The 21,139-nt window shown below is 40.0% G+C and overlaps 1 protein-coding gene across 1 annotated transcript in view; it reads right to left on the bottom strand.

Annotated features, from left to right (window-relative positions):
- TMEM248 (transmembrane protein 248) overlaps positions 1-21,139 on the bottom strand; it is a 452,360-nt gene that overhangs the window by 211,520 nt on the left and 219,701 nt on the right. Inside the window, exon 2 of the mRNA XM_044054239.1 lies at positions 19,659-19,835. Coding sequence (XP_043910174.1) covers positions 19,659-19,817 — 159 coding nt within the window. The 5' untranslated portion in view covers positions 19,818-19,835. The remainder of the gene's footprint in view (positions 1-19,658; positions 19,836-21,139) is intronic.

The following is a 21,139-nucleotide window of genomic DNA, read 5'->3' as shown; positions in this document are numbered from 1 at the left end:
AAGCTTATAGTGCTTTATAAATGTACGCATAGAGGATCAGGTTACAGCTTCCAATAACACTTCTAGAATCTAATCTAATCTTTACCAAAAAGCCATAAATGAATACAAGGTCCTAGTAGAGGGGGCTTGACCCTGCCAGGAACAGTTGTTGCAAGTATAACAAAACAAATAACCTTACACAACCATTTTGAAATAGTCTGTATTGACATAGGCTGTTCCCATAGCTCCACTGTCCAGATGTTCACAGAATGTCCAGATTTTTGCCTCACTTTTTTCGTTTGTTTCTCAAAATTTGTTTTCTGGCAAATCACCGAGGATTGAAGTCACTAAATAAAGGCATATATTTCAGAATGTCAGACTTCATATCCAGTAGAGAATGTATATTAGTAAAAATCCTATTACTCTGTCCAAGCTAGTAAAAAGCAATATTTAACAACTGTCCAAGCTAGTAAAAAGCAATATTTGACATCTGTCCCTATTTTTGGTCCATTGCCCCCCCCCCCCCCCCCCCATTTTAGTCTCTGTCTAGATTTCTTACACTAAGAGGTCGTGAGGTATGGCTGCCCCATCTTCGTACCTTCACAATAAATTAATTGATCTGAACATCTGTACGCTTTACTTCTGCAAAGATAGTACCAGAGCTGTCTGTGGACATCCAAGGTATGGAGTAGCCTCTCTCCTTCATTTTTGAGTTCAGGAAAGAAAATGAGATAGCCTGTGTCAAAACAAAGGTTTTCCCTCACAGTGACTGAAGAGTGTGGAAAACCTTGCAAACAAATCCATTTCTTCCCTGTGGAAGAAAAGCTCTGAACTGTGGTATTTAGATGACATCCCAAAAAAGTACAGTTGTGTACATTTACCATAAATGTAGATGTTAGAGTGTATTCACTGTTGCAGTCATTACATTTGGGGTAATCCTGCTGGCCGGTTGCCCTCAGTCGTCAAATCCTGCTGGCAGGTTCCCTCAGTTAGCCTGAATTCCAAAGTCTTGAGTCCTGCATCAGTTGCTGTTGCCCCTTCCCTGACATCAGATAGTCAGGGGTATAAAATAAGCAGCCAACGCCATTTTCTTCAGTTTTTCTTGCCCCAAATGTCAGGTGCCCCCTAAAAGGGTAGCCAGAATTTATAAATATATAAAAATACATGCACCAATATAAACTTTACCTTCATCTACAAGCAAATACACCACATAGGTCGTATAAATCAGAGAAGGAAAAATAAGTTCCAGCAGAAAAAAGGGGGATGGCGGGTGGGTAGCCTGGACTGCAACAGTGAATACACTCGAACATCTACATTTATGTTAAGTGTACACAACTGTACTATATTCTTAGTGTTTCACTGTTGCCGTCATTACATTTGGGTAGAGTCCCAAAGCTATGGTTGGGAGGCTGGAGCTAAACAGCATTAGGAGCGGCTATGAGGCCCTGCAGAACTGCAGTGGCAAAGTCTGCCCTGGATTTAGAGTAGACTGGCAGAGGATAGTGCTTTGTAAAGGTGTGCAGTGAACTCAAGTAGCAGCCTCTAAAATGTCTTTGGTTGGTACTCCCCTGAGGAAGGCTGCTGAAGTGGCTGCAGCTCTGGTTGAATGTGGCTTAATGCCCTTAGGCACTGGCTTGCCATGCTGCGAATAGCGGAAACTAATGCAGTGGCCTATACACTTTGAAATAGTCTGCTTTGAGATAGCCTTTCCCTGTGATCCTGCAGCATATGCCACTAGTAATTGCTCTGTCTTCCTGAAAAATCTGGTTCTGTCCAAGTAGAATCTAAGCTGTCTGTGCACGTCCATAGAATGCAGAATTCTCTCCCCCTTGTTCTGTGGATCTGGATAAAAAGTTGGCAGATGAATAGTTTGGTTAAGAGCTACACTGGACACCACCTTAGGCATAAATGTTGGGTTTGTCCTCAGAGAAACCATGTCTGGATAAAAAGTAATAAAAGGTTCTACAGCCATGAGTGCCTGTAGCTCAGAAACCCGTCTTGCAGAAGTTATTGCTAGGAGCAGAGCAGTTTTCCAAGATAAAAACTTTATATCAGCAGTAGCAGCTGGCTCAAAAGCAGACAGGGTGAGTTTTTCCAAGACACAGCTGAGGTCCCATGCAGGTACTGGTAATCTCCTTGGAGGCCTTAAATTTTTGGCTCCGCTGAGGTACTGCCTTAAAGGATGAGAAAAGTTTGGTGGCTCTGAATTGTAATGAGCTGAAATGGCAGAGGCATGGATTTTAATTGATGAAAAAGATAGGCCTTTGTCCAGCATCTCAGTTAAGTATTGCAAAATCTGAGGAATATTTGGTACAGCTGTATCAGTTCCTTGTGCCTAGTTCCAAGCACAAAATCTCTTCCATTTTCCAACATAAGATTTTCTAGTACTAGGCCTTCTGGCTTCCAAAATGACATCCAACACAGCTTTATTGAGAGGTGTGTTTTGTATGACTACATTATCCGCCATGCTGCCACGTTTAAGGTCCTGAGTTGGCTGTGCAGGATCTGATTGTTTTGCTGGGACAGTAGATTAGGTATTTGAGGTAAGGTCCAATCTGGGCATTGAGACAAGTTCCTTAGGATTGGATACCAGTACTGGCGGGGCCAGTCTGGGGCAATCAGTATCATCTTTGGCTTCTCCTGTCGGACCTTTAGGAGTACCTTGGGGAGGAGAGGCAGTGACGGAAAGGCATATACTGATAGGCTGTCCACTTTCCATGCTTGTCTGTGATAAGTCCTTGTGCAGAATCTTTTTAGTTGGTAATTGAGGGGGGAGCCATACAGATCTATGTCCGGGCATCCCCATTTCCTTGTTATCATGCTGAAGACTTGTGGCTTCAGCTTCCACTCGTGGGGATCCATGAGGTTTCTGCTTAGTTCGTCTGCCAGAGTATTTTCCTTTCCTGTCCGGAATTGTGGCTGCAGACGCACTTGGTAAGTCAATACTGTGTCCCACAAAGTCATGGCTAGTCTGCAAAGGGGGTAAGAATGTGTGCCCCCCTGCTTGTTTATATACCACATGACCGTGGTGTTGTCCGTCTTTATCAGTAGTTGTCCCAGATGAAGTAGGTCCTTGAAGGCTGTCGGGGCATTTTGAACAGCTAGCATCTCTTTCTGATTGATATGTAGATGCATTTGGTTGGAGGACCATGTGCCCTGAATGCATCTTCCTGCCATGTGAGCCCCCCAGGCATAATCTGATGCAACCGTTTCTTAGTGTCTGCCTGGCTGAGGGTAATGTGAATGGCTGTCCCTTGTTCTGGTGACAAGCCTTCGCCCACCATCGAAACTCCTGTTGCAGGCAGGGGATGAGAGTAATCATTGTTTCCAGGCTGTGGCAATGTTGAGTCCATACACTGTTTAGGTACCACTGAAGTTTCCTCATATGCAGTCTTGCATATGGAATTAGTAGGATGCATGATGCCATGAAGCCCAAAGCCTGCAGAATTTTTCTTGCAGATAAGTGGGCCTTTGTTGCCAACATTTTGAAATAAGTAGTCATTTGCCTGTGTTTGCCTGGCATGAGATAAGCCATTTGGGCAGTTGTATTTAAGCTTGCACGCAGGAATATTATCTTGAGAGGGTACTAGTTTTGATTTCTTTTCGTTGACTGTGTACCCTACGCATGTTAGAAGTCTCTTCACATACGCCAGATGATATAGAAGAATGTCCTTGTTCTCTGCTTGAATTAAACAGTCGTCCAAATAAGGACACATTTGTATTCCTCTGTCTGCAGAACGCAATTACTGGTGCCAGGCACTTTGTAAAGACCCTGGGCACAGTAGATAAGCCAAAGGGCAGTGCAGAGAATTGGTAATGCATTGTGCCAGCCTTGAATCTGAGGCATCTTCTGTAGGACTGTGATTGGGACATGCAGGTATGCCTCTTTTAGGTCTAAAGTTACAAGCCAAGCATTCTTGCCCAGCATGGGCAAAGCTGCTGCAAAGTCAACATTTTGAATTTTGGTATATCCAGGAATGTGTTCAGAATAGATCGGTCCAGTACTGGTCTCCAGGCTTTGTCCTTTCAGGGTGCCAAGAACAGTCCTGAGTAAAAATCCTTGTCCCTGTTCTTGCTCTGGTACTTGTTGAATGGCCCCCATGGCCATGAGGGATGAGACTTGTTTTTACGCCTCTGCCCAGTGATTTTTTGGCAGATCTGGCCAACCGTTTGCCTTTGGCAGGGTATGGAAATGGAACTTGTAGCCTTGTGACACTATATTTAGAACCCACATGTCCTGGGTTATTAATGTGCCAATTCTGAGAAAAGTGCTAATTTTCCCCCCTAAGGGTGCTGCCAGGAGATAAGTGCTTGATGCAGGCAGGGGGAAGTCATTGCGACTGTTTCCTGTATGGTTGTGATTTGTCTTCTCCAACTTTGGAGGTAGAAGCACCCCATTGCTTTGACCTGTATGAACCTTGCTCCTGGGATCTGCCTCTAGGGCGTCTGGATCTGCCCCTTTGAGGTCTGTCTGACACAGGAAAGGACCAATTTTGTATATGCCAGTGTCTACCAAACCTAGGTGGCTGTACTTGTAAATAATCTGACAGTTTGCATAGATTTAGCTTTGTCCTCCATTTTCTTTAACACCTCTTCTGCTTCAACACCAACAAAGTATCATGCTGTAAAGGTGCATCTAATAATTTAACTTTGACATGATCAGGCAGATTTTGTTCCTTTAACCAACCAAGCATGCCTCCTAATTACAGAACCCGTAACTGCGGCCCTGCAGGAGGCCTCCAAAGAATCAAAACCACATTGCAAAATATGCTTTCCAACTTGTTCAGCTGCATGCAATAAATCCTGCATTTTCTTGTTTTCGGCATATTCAGAGTTTAACATTTTCTGTTTAACTCATTAACCCAGAGTACCTTCTCACAGCACCTCTGTGCTTACATCTGAGCGCAATGTGACACGGTAGTAATTGTATGCAGTTGCTCCTGAGTCCCTTCCACAAGCGCATCTAACTTTACAGACATATTGTAACTCCGCACTCTAAAAATAAGTTGAAAAAGTATCTGAACATTTTCAGGTACTCTCAACTTACTTTTCAGTGTGGAGTTAACTGATGCTTATATTTGACTTTTCGGAGAATTACCTGATTTTCATTGTAAGGTGGAGGTGGGCAGCAGGCAAAAACTGTACGGATGTCATGGAAATGCAAAGGGTTACCGATACTGAATGTATGGGGCCAGGACACAGTTTGGGACTTCATTTCTTATTTTCTACAAACTGTAGCTGTATTGGGCTGTTTTATTCCATTCAACACAGTTGTGACGGATATAGTAGCCCTCTTGAATATGCTTATAAATCAATAACTTCTTGAAATGCCGTTTCCGGTTTTATCATAGTCGCGTCTGTTGTATGAGATGCCGGTAATCATCTTTAATCATTAATGGGCTCTAAAGTTGTTGGGTCCAGTTTTTTGTGTTGCTGTTTTAGCTGGGTTTTGTTGCCGTGTCTGCTACTATTGTGTTCTTGCAAGTGGGCATCAGGGAAGGGAAAGAAAAGAGTTTAGATTTTGTTTTTCTGTCTACCAACTTCACAGTGCCTGGGCAATCAGAGGAAAGACAAGGAGTGACTGTATTTACTGTCCGGAGGGTTGTAGTTTGAATTCCGAGAACAGTTGGCTGAAGGTGAGATAGTATTGTATTTACTTCCCAGTTATAATGTGTACTGATTTTACTGTACTCCTGCAGCAGAATCTACTCACAAAATGTATTATTTTTATCTAACGAAGGAAATAAAAAATAGCCTGTAAATATATGCAGAAGTGGGCGCAGGTTATCTTGTAGGGCAAAGGATGGCAGTTAAGCTGTGTACTTTTTAACATTCTTCTGCAGCCTTTGCTATTTGCCATTGATAAATCCACATGCTAGTTTGTACATGGTGTACAGCAGTTATTGCAGATTCTGCAGGAAATTATCACGGTAGACTGGCGTGTCCCAGAGCCGTTTTTTTTTTTAATCCGTACTCAATTCACAGTATATTTTTTGTAAACAATAAATTCATTGATATACAGTGTCAGACTACACGTAGTTTGCAAATAAGGGTATACAGAGTGTCACTAGACTACACATTGTTTAAAAAAAAAATGTTGATTTAAGCAACCAAACATGATCATTCTTGTCTTATTGCTTAAGTCACATTAAAAACACTCAAAGTTACATTTTGCAGGGGAACGCAATCTGAATTTTAAAAATGTGCGATTGTAAATTATGTGTGGAATGCAGCACACATCGGGCGCTCGATGATTAGAATCACTGGAATTTGCGGGTACCGTGAGCATGGGAAGACGGTTGGCTGAACTGTCCACTTTTGTAAGAAAAGAGCAACAGGACTTATTACTAGGTGCCGCTGAATGACCGTGTGAGAGCTCAAGACTCCAGATCAAAGTCAAGAATTTGGGGACTCATTTTTATTATTGTTGTTGTTGCTACTTAACATTGGCCCTGTTCAGCTAGCTTGTTGATAAAATAATGGGATTTGCACTAAATGCATTTTCAGAAAAATAACAGGCCATTAACTACAACATCTAGAGCCATTTACTTTCTGTAATCAGTCAGGAGTTTACTGAGAGAAAGTACAAAAATGATAAACAATCATAAGTTTGCACGAAAGGAGCAAGCATTTAAGTCAAAAGGCATCAGTAGCCAGCAGGCAAGTGTCGAGAGCTGCATAAAGCTAGCTGTAAGGAAGCATTGTTTAGATGCGGAAACTAATGCCCAGTATACATAGCTCTCAACTGTCCAGATTTTTGCCTCGTATATATTGTCAGTCCTCATAAAATTTGTAATTTTCTGGCAAACCTCTGAGGTTTGAAGTCATAAAATAATGCATGCATTTGAATTTCAACTTCATATCATTCAGAAAATGCATGTTAACAAAAATCATTATTGTAGCAACTTTCAAGGTTTGTAAGAGCAATATCTAAATCTGTCCCTAGTTTTGGCCCTTTGTCCCTCATTATGTAGGCTCTGTCCAAACATCTTGTTCTAAGAGGTTGAGCGCTGAGCCAGGATGATTTTCCTACATATTTCTTTAATTGTTATTAAGATTTGAGCCTAGGTGACGTACAGACATTTGGACTATTCCTCATAAAATAGTTTTTTTCTGACAAATCATTGTGGATTGAAAACAGTAAATGATACATATATGAGTTTCTGACTTCAAACCCTTCAGTAAGTAGATGGTAATGCAAAACCTGCTTTGCACTAGAGTAACATTTAAAACTTGTTCCTGATTTTGGGATTTCTTTCCCCATGCTTTTGTTGGCTTTGTCCAGATGTCTTGCACTTAGAGGTTGAAGGATGTGCTAGGTAGGTAGATTGTCAGCAGTGCCCACAATATTGCAGGCATCTTTTTAGCTGTTTTCAGTGCTTTGCTCTTTTCTTTTTTCTTATTTTCCTGTAGTGAGGAGCCTACGCCCCCATCCACACACACACACACACACACACACACTTGGATGTAGACTCTATTTACCCAAGAAGGATGGGGTAAAGTGTTCTGGGTTTTTTCAGTTGGACACCGTTTGGAATCATGTAGAAAGTGCTATCACATGAAATAAACAGATGGGCTAAAGCACTGGCTTCTCCAGGAATGATGTATGCACTCCTAAAGATGCTTGTTGACATACCCATTCTCACACCCTTCCTTGCTACCTGTGAGAGGTAATATAAGTTGTTTCACTCCTCCTTGTTGATATACCAAAATCACTGTAATGTTTTCTGTGTGGATAACTAATGTAGCCTGGGGTCACAGACTTCTGAAGTGCAAAGAAGATTGTGCTAATTTCGAGTTCACTAATATGCAACTGGCTGCTAACTATGATCATACTCCTTGAATGGTCTATCTGACAATACAACCTCTTTCTATGGTACAGATGTTCACAGCGGCAGCCACTAAAGGGGTAGAAGTTTGGTAACGATTACCTGGCATAAGGTTGGGAGCATCAGCCACCACTGAGATGTGGTCTGCATGCCATGTCTGGTTTCTCATAAATAGACATATCTATGAGTTGAAATCACTGAACTCTCATTGTTAACTGAAGAACTCTCTTATACCTTGCAAAAGGAACACCATTGCTTTCATCAATCCCAATGTCCTTATTCAAATATGGGTTATGGCATAACGCAGGTGAAGGATCTGCGAGATCATGTATTGTAATGAACAAGCTTGTCCAAGATCAGCTGACTTTCTGGATGAACCCTGCATAAGAGAGTGTTTAGTGGTCAATCTGTGGAAGTCTGCAACTGAGATTGCACCAACTGGAATGTTGCAGTGTTTGCTGTGATCCTTCAAGGCCTGAAATGGGTTAAGTACAAAATTCTAAGCAGATAACCATCACAAGAGCAGGTAGGAATAATCTGCTAGGACAGAGCAACATCTCCACTCTTTATAGCCTGTTATTCCCTGCAGATGTAAACATAAATTTGGTGAGCACCCTGTGGGCTGAAGTGAGACCAAATGTCAGAGTCCTGAATTGATAATGTCTGACTCCTTCCCAGAAGAACAGGAACCTTCTAGCCCTTTATCAATTGTATAAATGGAGGCAGGCATCTTGAAAGCTCACAGAACATCTTATCTCCCTGTAGCAAACCAAGGACGACAGTCTGCAGTATGGTTGTCGCAAAAGTTTGTTTTGGGATAAACTCTTAGCCGCTCAAATCCGATATGGGTTTAAGGTTCTTTATTTTTTTGTGTACCAAAAACAAAATAATGCTATCCTAATCTTGTCTACTGGTAGGACCTCTTGGGTTGCCCTTTTGTACGATAATAGAAAACAATGGACTGCACCAGTGTTTTTACGTACATTGAACATTATGGCAATTGCATAACATTTAGGACCTGCTGCATAGCATCTCAGCCACAGCTCTCAACTTCTTTGCTCAATGAACAGGGGCAAAGCTAAAACACTACAAAGGCCCACTGTTGGACCATACTACTGCAAAATCAGATACTCACTGCCATAAAACATATGCTGCTGTAAAGTTTTAGCATGTGATGCTGTAAAACTCCAAAATCAAAAGAAATAAGCGCAGGATTAACATTACTGATGCTGATAACCTCTTCTAAGCTGTCAGCACCAGGAGCTAGGTTGACGTCAGTGTTTTTGAAGGTAGAGACTGTGGGCCGGAGGTCAGGACCTCACAGTTTTGATGCTGACAGCTCTGCCAGTATTGTAATCTGCACATCCTCAGGACCTGTGCTGGCATCATGGGTGCTGCTCAGTAGAACATGGACAATGCTTCAGAAAAAGTCAGGACTGAATTTGGGCTTGATCTGCTATGTAAATAGGAAGAGTACAGACAGCAGGCATCTTTTCCTGGGTTCTAAAGGAGGATTCCACAAACATGTTTAGCTGACTTTTTTGTAGGGGGTGTAAATATGGATCTTGATCTTTTGCTCTCCCATTGTTGTTATAATGTTTGTTTCTTTCTCGTCATCATGTTCCTTTTCTGTCCGAGAACTTTTATCTTTTTGCACATACTTATATTTTTCACATTTTAACTTTACTTTCTCACTCATCATTTGTTGCTGCTCATTTGTTGCTGCTTCTCAATACTTTTTTTAAGTTTGATTCTCAGCTGGGGTACCTTCTGTGTGGAACCTGCATGTCCTTCCTGTGTTTGAGTGGGTTTCCTTTGGGTACTTTGGTTTAACCCCACATTTGTCACTGTTGTCCCATATTCTCTCCACGTTTTGACTCTTTACACTGTGTTCCATGGTATATCCATTGCTCAGTAAGATATAACTGCTGTACTACTTTGACTGAATTACTCTGGTCTTTGTCCTTATAGATTTTAATGACTCAGTCATATATTACACTTGTGTCAGGAATATAATGAACGTCTACTCAACAGCTAATGTGCAGCAGTTTTCCACCTGCACATTAGGTGTTAATTTCTGAAGGTTTCATTTGGTGCTTGTACATACCAGGAAATGTTACTGAACGGTTGTTCTGGGGAAATCTTTCATTCTGGTGCTTGTGCATACATTATATTGAAGGGATCACTGGGGTGAATGCCTTCATTTGGTGGTTGTACATACTAGGAAATGTTACAGACATTTCTTTAAATTTAAACTTTATAAGGAAGTGATGCATAGGGAGTTTTATTCTGATGAAGTTCCGGGTTATGGAATGAAAGCACTTAATTTTTAATGTCATAAACAAAAGGATAGAACGAAGCAGAATCAGTCTCCGGTAATACCAAATTGCGTATAAAACGCTCAGAGTTCCAGAAAACAATCCAAACCAAGCAAAACGAATCCAGAGGTGTACAAGAAATGTGGATGGTTCAATCCACACAAATATTTATTAGAGAATATCCGGACAGAGAAATGTTAGCGCTTTCGCTTAAAAAGCTTCTTCAGACATAAAATACATTCACCTAATTTCAAACACATATACAACATTCAAGTTTTTAAAACAACCAATGAGGCAGTGTCAATTGAGACATTAAAGTGACCTTGCACTAATAGCAACTCTATCAAACATTTAATAAACACCCTAGGTAGCTGTTAATTTCTTGTTTAGAGCACTGGCAGTAATTTATCCTAGTGCACGGGAGGGTGATATTCGGAATTATACGGAGACTATAGAGAGTGATTGGATTACCCGGTTAAGGGCAGATAAAGGGAAGGGACTGAATGAAAGGGCTTCTATTAAGCCCTTTCTTAAGAAGCGCAGGAATAATAAGTGAAAGTTTTTATGTGTTCTGTAAATAGATGTATTTTTAAGCCATTGTATATTTTACTTTGAGACATTCATTAGATATATTTATATATGTTTATTTAAATATTTTCATACACATTTATATATATTTCTTGAATGTATTATATATTCATGGATTCATTTATTTAGTTATTTTACTGCTTACATTGGTTTTTATATTAACAGCTACCTAGGGTGTTTATTAAATGTTTTAGATAGAGTTGCTATTAGTGCAAGGTCACTTTAATGTCTCAATAATTGACACTGCCTCATTGGTTGTTTTAAAAACTTGAATGTTATATATATGTGTTTGAAATTAGGTGAATGTATTTTATGTCTGAAGAAGCTTTTTAAGCGAAAGCGCTAACATTTCTCTGTCCGGATATTCTCTAATAAATATTCGTGTGGATTGAACCATCCACATTTCTTGTACACCTCTGGATTTGTTTTGCTTGGTTTGGATTGTTTTCTGGAACTCTTGAGCGTTGCGTTTTATACGCAATTTGGTATTACTGATTCTGCTTCGTTCTATCCTTTTGTTTTATGACATTTACTATTACATTATTTGCTATAGGGACAGAACGTTTACCAGACTTTTTGGCAGTTTTTTCTTTTGTTTTACTTAATTTTAAATAACTGAAAAAGGAATGCTTTTTTCTTTATATTCCTGGTTACCGAAGTGGTCTGAACAGTTTCTGATTTCCACATTTGCTCTACAGCATTTTAGTTTTCGTTATTATCTTAAGTGTGGAACAGGAAATTATTTGCCTTCCTCAAAATTGTTAAATAAGAGGAATGTGATTCTGGTTGTGATCTTGAAAATAGAGAGCTCTGCTAGGAAGAGGATAGTGTCACGCTGAGGAGTGTTTTACGAATTTAGTGCCTGAACACTCCAACTGGAAATCTGCAATGAAAAACATCCTCTGATAAACTACCACTTCCTTTATCTTCTTTTTTTCAGTGCCCAACTTTTGCTTTTTGTAAAAGAAAAGCTATTTTAAGAGCCTGATGTTATTCTCAAGTATTTTAAATATGTTTTACATGGCTTATACAGTCTATGGCAGTTGTAGTTAATTTTGACATGGATCAACCAGGTAATTTACATACTTAGATTTACATTTTCTGACTGTCATTTCTGTTTATGATTATACTCAGTGTTTGGCTCAGTGAAATTAATGTTATTACTTGCACAAAAGTACCAGCATTTGTGGAAGTGTGCTGTGACACACTAGGTTGAGCTAGCCTTTCCAAGGAACAAAGCCTTCAGTGCTGACGGACATGTGCTTGGCAAGAAAGAGGAAGGAAAAAACAGGTCATCATCTCTCTCTACTCTTCCCTCATTAGGCTAATCAAGTATAATGCCCCATTTAGCATGTACCTCACTAGACACATGCAACAGCTGGAAAGGCCACAAAACTACCTCATAGAGAGGATCCTAGGCCATTAACACATGTCCTACATGGGCAGACTCAAAAAGCTCCAGCTATTCTCTGTCTGATATCATCTACTAAGAGGCGATCCCTGCTTGACTTACAAAGCCATGTCTGACCCAGCTCTGTTAGAAATGCTACATCTAAAGAAATCCCAATCCCTCTGCACCACACGCTCCAGAGACCTCAACCTCATTACCACAATCAACAGAAAGTACAGTTGTGTACACTTACCATAAATGTAGATGTTAGAGTGTATTCACTATTACAGTAATCACACTTGGGTTATCTGCCTGCAGGTAGCCCTCAGTCAGCCCGAAATCCAGAGACTTGGTATATCTGTGTCAGATGCTGTCGTTTCTTCCATGGCGTCAGGTCATCAGGGGTATAAAAACAGGAAGCAGACGCCATTACATCAGTTTTTCGTTCACCAAATGTCAGGGACCCCCCCAAACAGGAAGTTAGGCTATGGTGTGGAAACACCACCAGTAAAAAGTAAATACCAATACCAGTAGGAATAGCCATAGAGAGGAGAGATAAAGAAATAGAGAAAACAAGGAGGCTGGAGGGAGGGAAACCAGGACTGCAACAGTGAATACACTTGAAAATCTACATTTATGGTAAGTGTACACAACTGTACTATGTTTTTCGTGTTTCACTGTTGCAGTCATCACACTTGGGTTAATTCCCAAAGCTGAAGGATGGAGGCAGTCAAGAAATGTTTGGGCTGACTAGTAGGCATTGCAAGACCGCTGTAGCAAATCCTGCCCTGGATTTGGAAAAGATAGGCAGGTGGTAATGCTTGGTGAATGTGTGTACAGAACTCCAGGTAGCAGCTTCCAGTATGTCCCTGGTAGGGACTCCCCTGAGAAATGCTGTAGAGGTAGATGTAGCCCTAGTGGAATGTGTTCTGACCCACTGAGGGGTTGGTTTTCCATGGTGCTTGTAGCAGAAATGGATGCAATGTGCAATCAATTTGGAAATGGTTTGTTTTGAAATGGCCTTGAAATGTTGGCATTGTTTAACCGGATATTTTTGACAATATTTCTGCCTTTTTAACTTCTGACCGTTACTGTAACCAGAGGGATGGTTAGGTGAGATAACCTGAATTAATACTTTTAAATGGATCGGCCAGATAAGTTTGACATTTCTGCTGGTCTTATTATTATTATTATTATTATGATTATACTCAGTAGCTGCCCGAGTGAGATAAAGGTTATCACTAGGTGACTGACAGCATGGAGCTACCATATTTTTTGTGCATTTCTCCTGGGTTTATCAGTCATGTGTGGAATTGAGGTGGGAGGAAGGGCACAGTAATGTCCAAGTGTTATACTATTTGACTGAATGCCTACTCAGGTTATGTGCAGCAATTATCACCCGTGTCTCAGCATGCATACCTTTGCAGTAATGAAAGGAAGGTCATTATCACATTAGCAATACATGCATTTACAATATAGCAGTTAGTCATCACTTTTCTGGGAAAAGTCTCAGCTGCTATCACTGTTATTCACATAAGTAGAAGTCATTATTCTGATGAATGTACAAGCCAGGTTGTGTTTTTTCTCTAGTTGGAGTTATTGCAAGCAGCCCCCTCATTCTTTATCAACTGCCTACCCTCCTAAACCCCTTATTTTTTTTCTTCCTATATATATATATATATATATATATATATATATATATATCTATATATACACACACACACATCTATATATATGTGTATATATATATATATATATATATATATAAAAATTTGTGCATGTGTGTATATGGCTATATGTACATAATGTACTTGCATATACAACACACGTATATATATATATATATATATATATATATATATATATATATATATATATATATATATATTTGGTGATTGTGCGTATCTCAACATTTTCCTGAAGGAGTTGTTTGGGTGAATGTTTCATTTAGGGACATGTGTACAACATGTAGTAATGAAGATGTTGGTAGGGGAAATAATTAGTGTACCAGGGAAGTGCTTGTGCATACATGGTCAGACTGCTAAAGGTCATACTACAGATATGGTGTAACAAGTATAGGTTATCTATAGCTCAGGTTTCAGTGATGGTTATTATAATTTTTTATGTATCCAGCTTTCAAGAATAATTTATCTATCTGTTAACAATATGCACATACTGGATTGAGGAAAACTGATGGGTCTTATTGTCACCAGAGTAATGGCCATATGGATAACTGGAATTATTACTTTTGTGACTAATTCTTACATGGATGAACCAGATAAGCTTGACATTTCTGCTTCTATTACTGTACTTCTGCTTATACTCAGTAGTTGGGCATGTCATGTTTCCATACTTTATTAGTCATGGGTTTAAATTAGGTGGTAGGAGGAAGGGCTCAGTAACATCCAAGATTTATACTATTTTGACTGAATTATAATGATACAGTATTTCTACTGAATGATGATGAATGCCTCTGCACTCCACACTAACATGTATTAGTAAGTTATATGGTTATGGAAATTAGGATTCTTTTCATATTTTGGTAAATAACTTCGCAAGGGAGAATCTGACTGTGCTAATACCTCATTTTAAAGACAGTATTGCTGGTTCCAACATGGTAAAAGAATTGGGTCTATATTATATTCTCGAAAGCTGACCATGTCAAATCTGACATTGTCGACACAAGAATATCGAATGCTCAGACACTCGGGCATGTAAACAAATCTCTGCAAGGGGAGATTCCCATTTACTGCAATGCAGTGTAGTCTCGGAGTTGGTATATTTAAATAGCGGGGGTTGTGGGGGGTGCAGGGTACATTTTTCTTTTTCCCCTGTCTTTTTATAAGGTCGATGTTTGAAGACCTCGACCATATGGTGTCGACCATATGTTGTTCAATGTTTTCAAAAGTCGATCTTATAATATAGACCCAAAGAATTGTGCCTGCATGTTGTACACGTGCAGATATCAAAGTCTGTTTCAGACTTAAGTTACCGAATTATGATTTTTTTCATATTTTGGTAAATAACTTTGCAAGGAAGCATCTGAATGTGCTAAGTAATACATCATTTTGAGGACAGTATTGATAGTTCCCAACATGGTAAAAGAACTGTCCCTGTATGCTGTACAAATGTACAGATCTCAAAGTTTGTTTCGGACTTAGGTTATGGAAAGTATGATTTTTTTTCATATTTTGGTAAATAACTTTTCAAGGGAGCATCTGAATGTGCCAAGTAATACCTCATTTTGAAGACAGTATTGCTGGTTCCAACACGGTAAAAGAATTGAGCTTGTATGTTGTACACGTGCAAATATCAAAGTTTGTTTTGGAGTTAGGTTATGGAAATTATGATTTTTTTTTCATATTTTGGTAAATAACTTTGCAAGGGAGCATGTCAGTGTGCCAAGTAATACCTCATTTTGAAGACAGTGTTGCTCCTTACAACATGGCAAAAGGAATGTGTCTGTACACATGTACAGATATCACAGTTTTAGTCTTGTACGACTATGAAAATTATACATTTCCAATACTACTTATGCCCATATCTTTGCAAGGGAACATGGTGATCACACAAATGATGCATCATTTTGAAGCGGACATTCAGATGTACAACTTCTACACTGGTATGTAGGCTCTGTCTGTTACAGGTGATGAGATATTATGCTTTGTTTATTTATCAATGAGAAATATTATATTAATCATATTTATGTGAATATCTCCATAAAGGAGCATCACACAGTAATGGTTAAGGTATCATTTTAAAGCTGATATTCATGCTAACAAACTAAATACAAATTGTATGGGTCTGCATGGTATGTTGACAGAGATATTGTGCTTTGCTTTTGCAAAAAGGCAAAAAAATATGCACAAATCAACATTCCTTGCCAAATATTTAATGACTGATATGCACTATCAACATTTACACTGTTGGAAAGGTCAGTGTCTACAGAACAACTTTCGCGTTTCCATTTTTAGTCTAGCTCTTATAGTTAAAGCGTTATGAACATTTGTTTTCTGTATGGTATTACAAATGGGTTTTCTGAAAATGAGCTCAGGCTACACTATTGTTCCTATGGTGGAATTAAGCAGGCAGCTTTTTCTGAGCTGCTCCGGAGTGAATGAGTTAAGCAATGCCATGACATGTTGCTGATATTTGAGCATATGAAACTGACAGTTTAAGGCCCTTATAGCCAAGGTAGCAGATGTGTAAACCTTCTTCCCCATCTATCCAGTGCCCTAGAATCTCTGTCAGAGGGGGTAGGGTTTTTTGCAGAGGAAGCCTCAACTCTTTGGGACCCTGTGAAACTGTTTCTAGGTCTGCAGCAGGGTTTTTAAAAAGGAATTTATGAGAGTCAGGAAACCTGTAGTATCGGTCAGGCTTAACAGGAGCTCGAGGTAAGGAGTCAGGGATCAGACTAGACTCCGAAAACACATCTACAATGTCTAACAGGTGGAATGGCTAGAGGCCTGTGTTGAGGTAGTATAAGGAAGTCCCTGAGCCTCTTTAGATTCTGAAAAATCTTGGCTCGCCCAGTGAAATGCTCCCTCATGGTGTGCAAGGCTTCCCCAAAAGAATAGTCCTCTGGAGGAGAAGCTGAAGGTATAGATTCTTCAGCATCAGAATCCTCATAGGGGGGAAGAGAATATTCCTGTTCAGAAGATGAATCAGAAGAAATAGAAACCTGATCTGAAGATTCATAGTCTGTCTCTTGCCTAGGCCTCTATCAGGAGGGGGATGGGAACGCCTGATCAAGGTAATCAAGTCTTCGGCCATTTTGAGCATCTGTTTTTTGGGCATAGAGGCCTGACCATGTGGCTCTTGAGTTTGTTTCTTTGTTTTAGAAAGAGCTTTAGTCTTTGCCTTTGAAGCTGAAGTCAGTTTAATGTAAAGATGTTTGTCTGAATAAACCCTCAGAAGCCGGTGCCTACTCAACGGCTCCGGACCCATCTGAGGGAATAGTGTCAGAGGATCCAATACCTTGAGTTTCCAGCTGCATAGCAGACTCCACGTGGGAGTAGGTAGCGGCCTGCGACTCTAAAGTAGCGAGCATCAGGGGCTGCGAAAGCACCTCACTGCGAACCGGCGAACCAGAGACTGGCTTCGTTGTCTGTTTTGGGCCTCGGATGTTTCTCTCTCCCTTTCTTTGCGTTTTTTGTGAACTCTGGTAGTGGGATGGCTATCAGACGACATTTATGGATAATTAAACCGGCATCCAAAATAGTTTAAAACAAAATCATACTGACACTTAATAGTGTGTTGGTTAAATCTGGCACAAAACCGACAACCAGAAACGTTGTGATCAGGGCCTAGGCAAGGAATACAGTAAGAATGAAAGTCCTTATGAGGTATTTGCTTTCCACAAGAAATACAATTATTTACTTTTTCTGACATCGGTCTGGAGCAAGAAAAAGTTTCCCCAACGGGGTACTTTGATTTATTGAAGACTTTGGATCTGAAACTCGAACACGAAAATCTCAGGAGTCGGCCGACCAGCACTTGCGAACTGCTTCTGCTTCAGGCACCGCGTGGCAAGAAAGACTGAAGAAAATGGCGTTGGCTGCTTATTTTATACCCCTGAAGACCTGACGTCAGGGAAGGGGTGACAGCAGCCGACGCAGGACCCAAGACTTTGGAATTCAGGCCGACTGAGGGCAACCGGCCAGCAGGATTACCCCAAATGTAATGACTGCAACAGTGAAACACAAAGAACATCACTATCTTGTGTGAGGGAGTCAAGAAAGACTTTTGAATGTTCTCTTGGGATACCTACTTGTGCATGACATCTCACTCATGAGAGATTCCTGTCACGGAGACTCTGCAGGATAAGCAAGTTGCCAAAATATGGAAAAATGTGGCTACCCTGTAGTGTGCAATGAGCCATAACTGGGGCTAGGCTCTGGTCCAGAGAACTGATGATGTGATCCAGACATGCAAAACCTTAAGAAATGACAGAAATATGGAGGAATACAAATGTGATGAGCATCTTTTAAATCTAGTGTTAGCAGGAAACCTGAAAGAGGAAGAGGGAAGAGATTGTGAAGTGACATCATTTTGAATTTGGGCACCATCACAAACAGGTTTAGGAAAGAAAGATCCAGAACTTGTCTCCAAGAATTCTTTCTTTGGCACTAAAACATCCTTGAATAACCCCATTTTCCCACCTGGTAAGGGGGGGGGGGGCTGGTTCTAACACTCCCTGGGACAATATGTGGTAAAGAACAGGTGTAAATATGAATCTGGTCTGGAGGAGGAGGGATTACCCCTGGGAAAGGAGGAATTTCCTCCCATTAACATATGTCACCTTGATGAATGACCTTCAGAACCCATATGTCTGAAATTGTTACCCAAGAGAAAAGTGGAAATTCAGATTTTCCGGGGAAAAAATAATAAAAGGCTGGCAGGGGGGACATAATTCTGCAAAGATCATGAACAGTCATTCTGACTTAGTGGACTGTCCTTGATTTTGGGAGTTTGCAGAATTCTTGGAACCTCTTTGCCATTTCTTCTTAAACACCTGTTGCACTTTGTTGAGGTAGATTAGTTTATTAGCAAAGACAAATGAAGTGTTGAGAATCCCATGGAAAATTTGGAAAAGGAGGGATGAAAATCTTAGAGATTCCTTGCATCAGTTTACCCCTTAAAATCACAGTTTGATCACTTTTGCTGAAGTAGAGCCAAAAACAAACTATCCAGAGGAGCATTTAAAATCCCATTATCATCATCTGGGAGGTTCTGAGAGTGCACCTACGCAAACCCTCTTTAAAAACAGTACCAGTGGCCATAGCTCTTGAATGTGTCACACACAAAGTACACAATTAGTAGCGACTTGAACAGAAGAAATTACAGCAGATTTTTCCTCAAAAGAAGAAACTGCTATGTCAGCAAATAAAAAAATGGTTTTCACTTAACTTTTAAACTTACAGGAAAAAAGAGCACTCCCATTTAAAAGTACTGTTAAGTCTCATGATAGCTCATTAAAAATAAATCCTAGCTTTAAAATACTTTAACTCTTCATGAATAGTAAACAACGTTATTAAATTGAAGGTCCTCCCCCAAACAGAGCTTATCTGCCCACCAAAGAACAGCACAAGCCACCATCAATCCTCAAAATCCTCAGGCTGGAAGGCTTGATGCTCAAACTAGTCTTAATTAGCTCAGCTTGAGCTACCTGACAGTTTGGGGATGTGAAAGGTGCCCTGAATCTTTGGAAGCGGTCTGGCTGTTATATCCTTTGCAGAATACAAACCATAAAACTAAGGTGTCTGCAGCAGTGATCAATATGATGAACATTCTTCATCACTCATTCTGCTCATCTCTTACTCAGAATTAATTGTCCATTTTTCTAGAAGATGATGTGCACGGCTTTTCTACACAATAACAAATGCTGATTTCATCCATTAGGTTTCACTTCTACTAAGTCACTGTGAGGCTAAGTCAATTAATGGACTACAGTTACTAGTATTTAAGGAGAAGACATGCGAAACATTCAGAAAACCAATCGCACTGCTACCAGGCAATCAAAACGTTTAAGATTTGTTTAAAAATATACTGTACCTCTGTCATTTCAGGGGACTTTATCTCCTTGATCTTAAAAAAATATCCAAGTGTCAGGAAGGCAATGGCCATAGCGCTTACACTTATCATAAAAATCACAAGAGGTGGACGGCTGCTGATATACAACTTCAGGTTCTCCAGGGGATTAATGCTAAGCATCGTTCCAGTAAGTCAGACCTGGGAAGAAGAGAGGGTGGGAAAAAACACAGGAAAAAATAATTTAAATAAGGCAGCGGTTATACAACAAATACTTGTACACACAACTACCACCATCACTAACACATTATTAAAACTACCACCACTAACACATTTAGGCTCCTATCAGCATTTCGAGTGTTGAAAACGTCAAATTTAATCGAACTGAAATGTTCGAAATCTCAGAAGGGCAAAGTGACGGAACATAGACTTCTTTCCCAGGGAAAGACATCGGTGGGCCGTCATCGGAGTTTGCTATTTCCTCCACTGTGGTGGAGTCTCTAAGTTGGTATATTTAAGTAGGGGGGTGTGGTGGGCATGGCCCCCCACTTCTGTCAGTGTTTAAAGTACTGAAATTTTTTTTTTTTTTTTTTGCATGGAACACAGATTTCTTTCCCTGGGAAAGAAATCTTTCAGTTTGCTCGTCTGACATTTCGAACATTTCAGTTCGATTAAATTGCATTTGGCATTTTCAGCATTCAATATGTTGATATAGACCCATTAAGATGACCACCACCACCACATTATTAAAACTACCACTACCACCACCACATTATTAAAACTACCACTACCACCAACACATTATTAAAACTACCACCACCACATTATTAAAACTACCACCACCACATTATTAAAACTACCACCACCAACACATTATTAAAACTACCACTACCACCAACACATTACTAAAACTACCACTACCACCAACATATTATTAAAACTACCACTACCACCAACACATTATTAAAACTACCACCAAAACATTACAACTACTTAATTCCAAAGAATTCTGTGCCAGTGGCAAATTCTTAGACAACTATTTCTTCCAGTCTGTTATACAGGGGATGAAAATTCCACATTTCTTTCATCAAAAAGCATACACGCTTCTTATAGGAAGATGATTATAACAAATGGGGTGGGGGGCGCTGAACACAAATGGAGTCAAACCATACAAAATACATGGTTGAGGTCCATAAATCAAGCACCTTTAACCTCTTCTGAAAAGCTAAGGGTCTGTATTTTTTTTTTAAGATTTGATTTCTGCATATACATATATTCAAAAAGGCTGCATACCCTGACACACTAATAAAAAGTTGATACACCACAGCAACCAGATTTGAAAAAGGCTAATATCCTAGTGACAGGGTGTCTTCCGATTAAGAGAATGTCCAAAAATCCTGGACTGTCTGCCTACTGCAGTGCCCTCCCACAACATCCATAAGTACAACAAACCTGTCCATGGTGATTGAGAGTAGTATTGTAGGTAACTGCAATGGATTTCCTAC

This window comes from Protopterus annectens, chromosome 13.part0 (assembly GCF_019279795.1).
Source record: "Protopterus annectens isolate FY-2018-M chromosome 13.part0, PAN1.0, whole genome shotgun sequence".
Taxonomy (NCBI): domain Eukaryota; kingdom Metazoa; phylum Chordata; order Ceratodontiformes; family Protopteridae; genus Protopterus; species Protopterus annectens.
The sequence above is the reverse complement of the archived record's forward strand: the minus strand, read 5'-3'. Positions and strand labels throughout refer to the sequence as shown.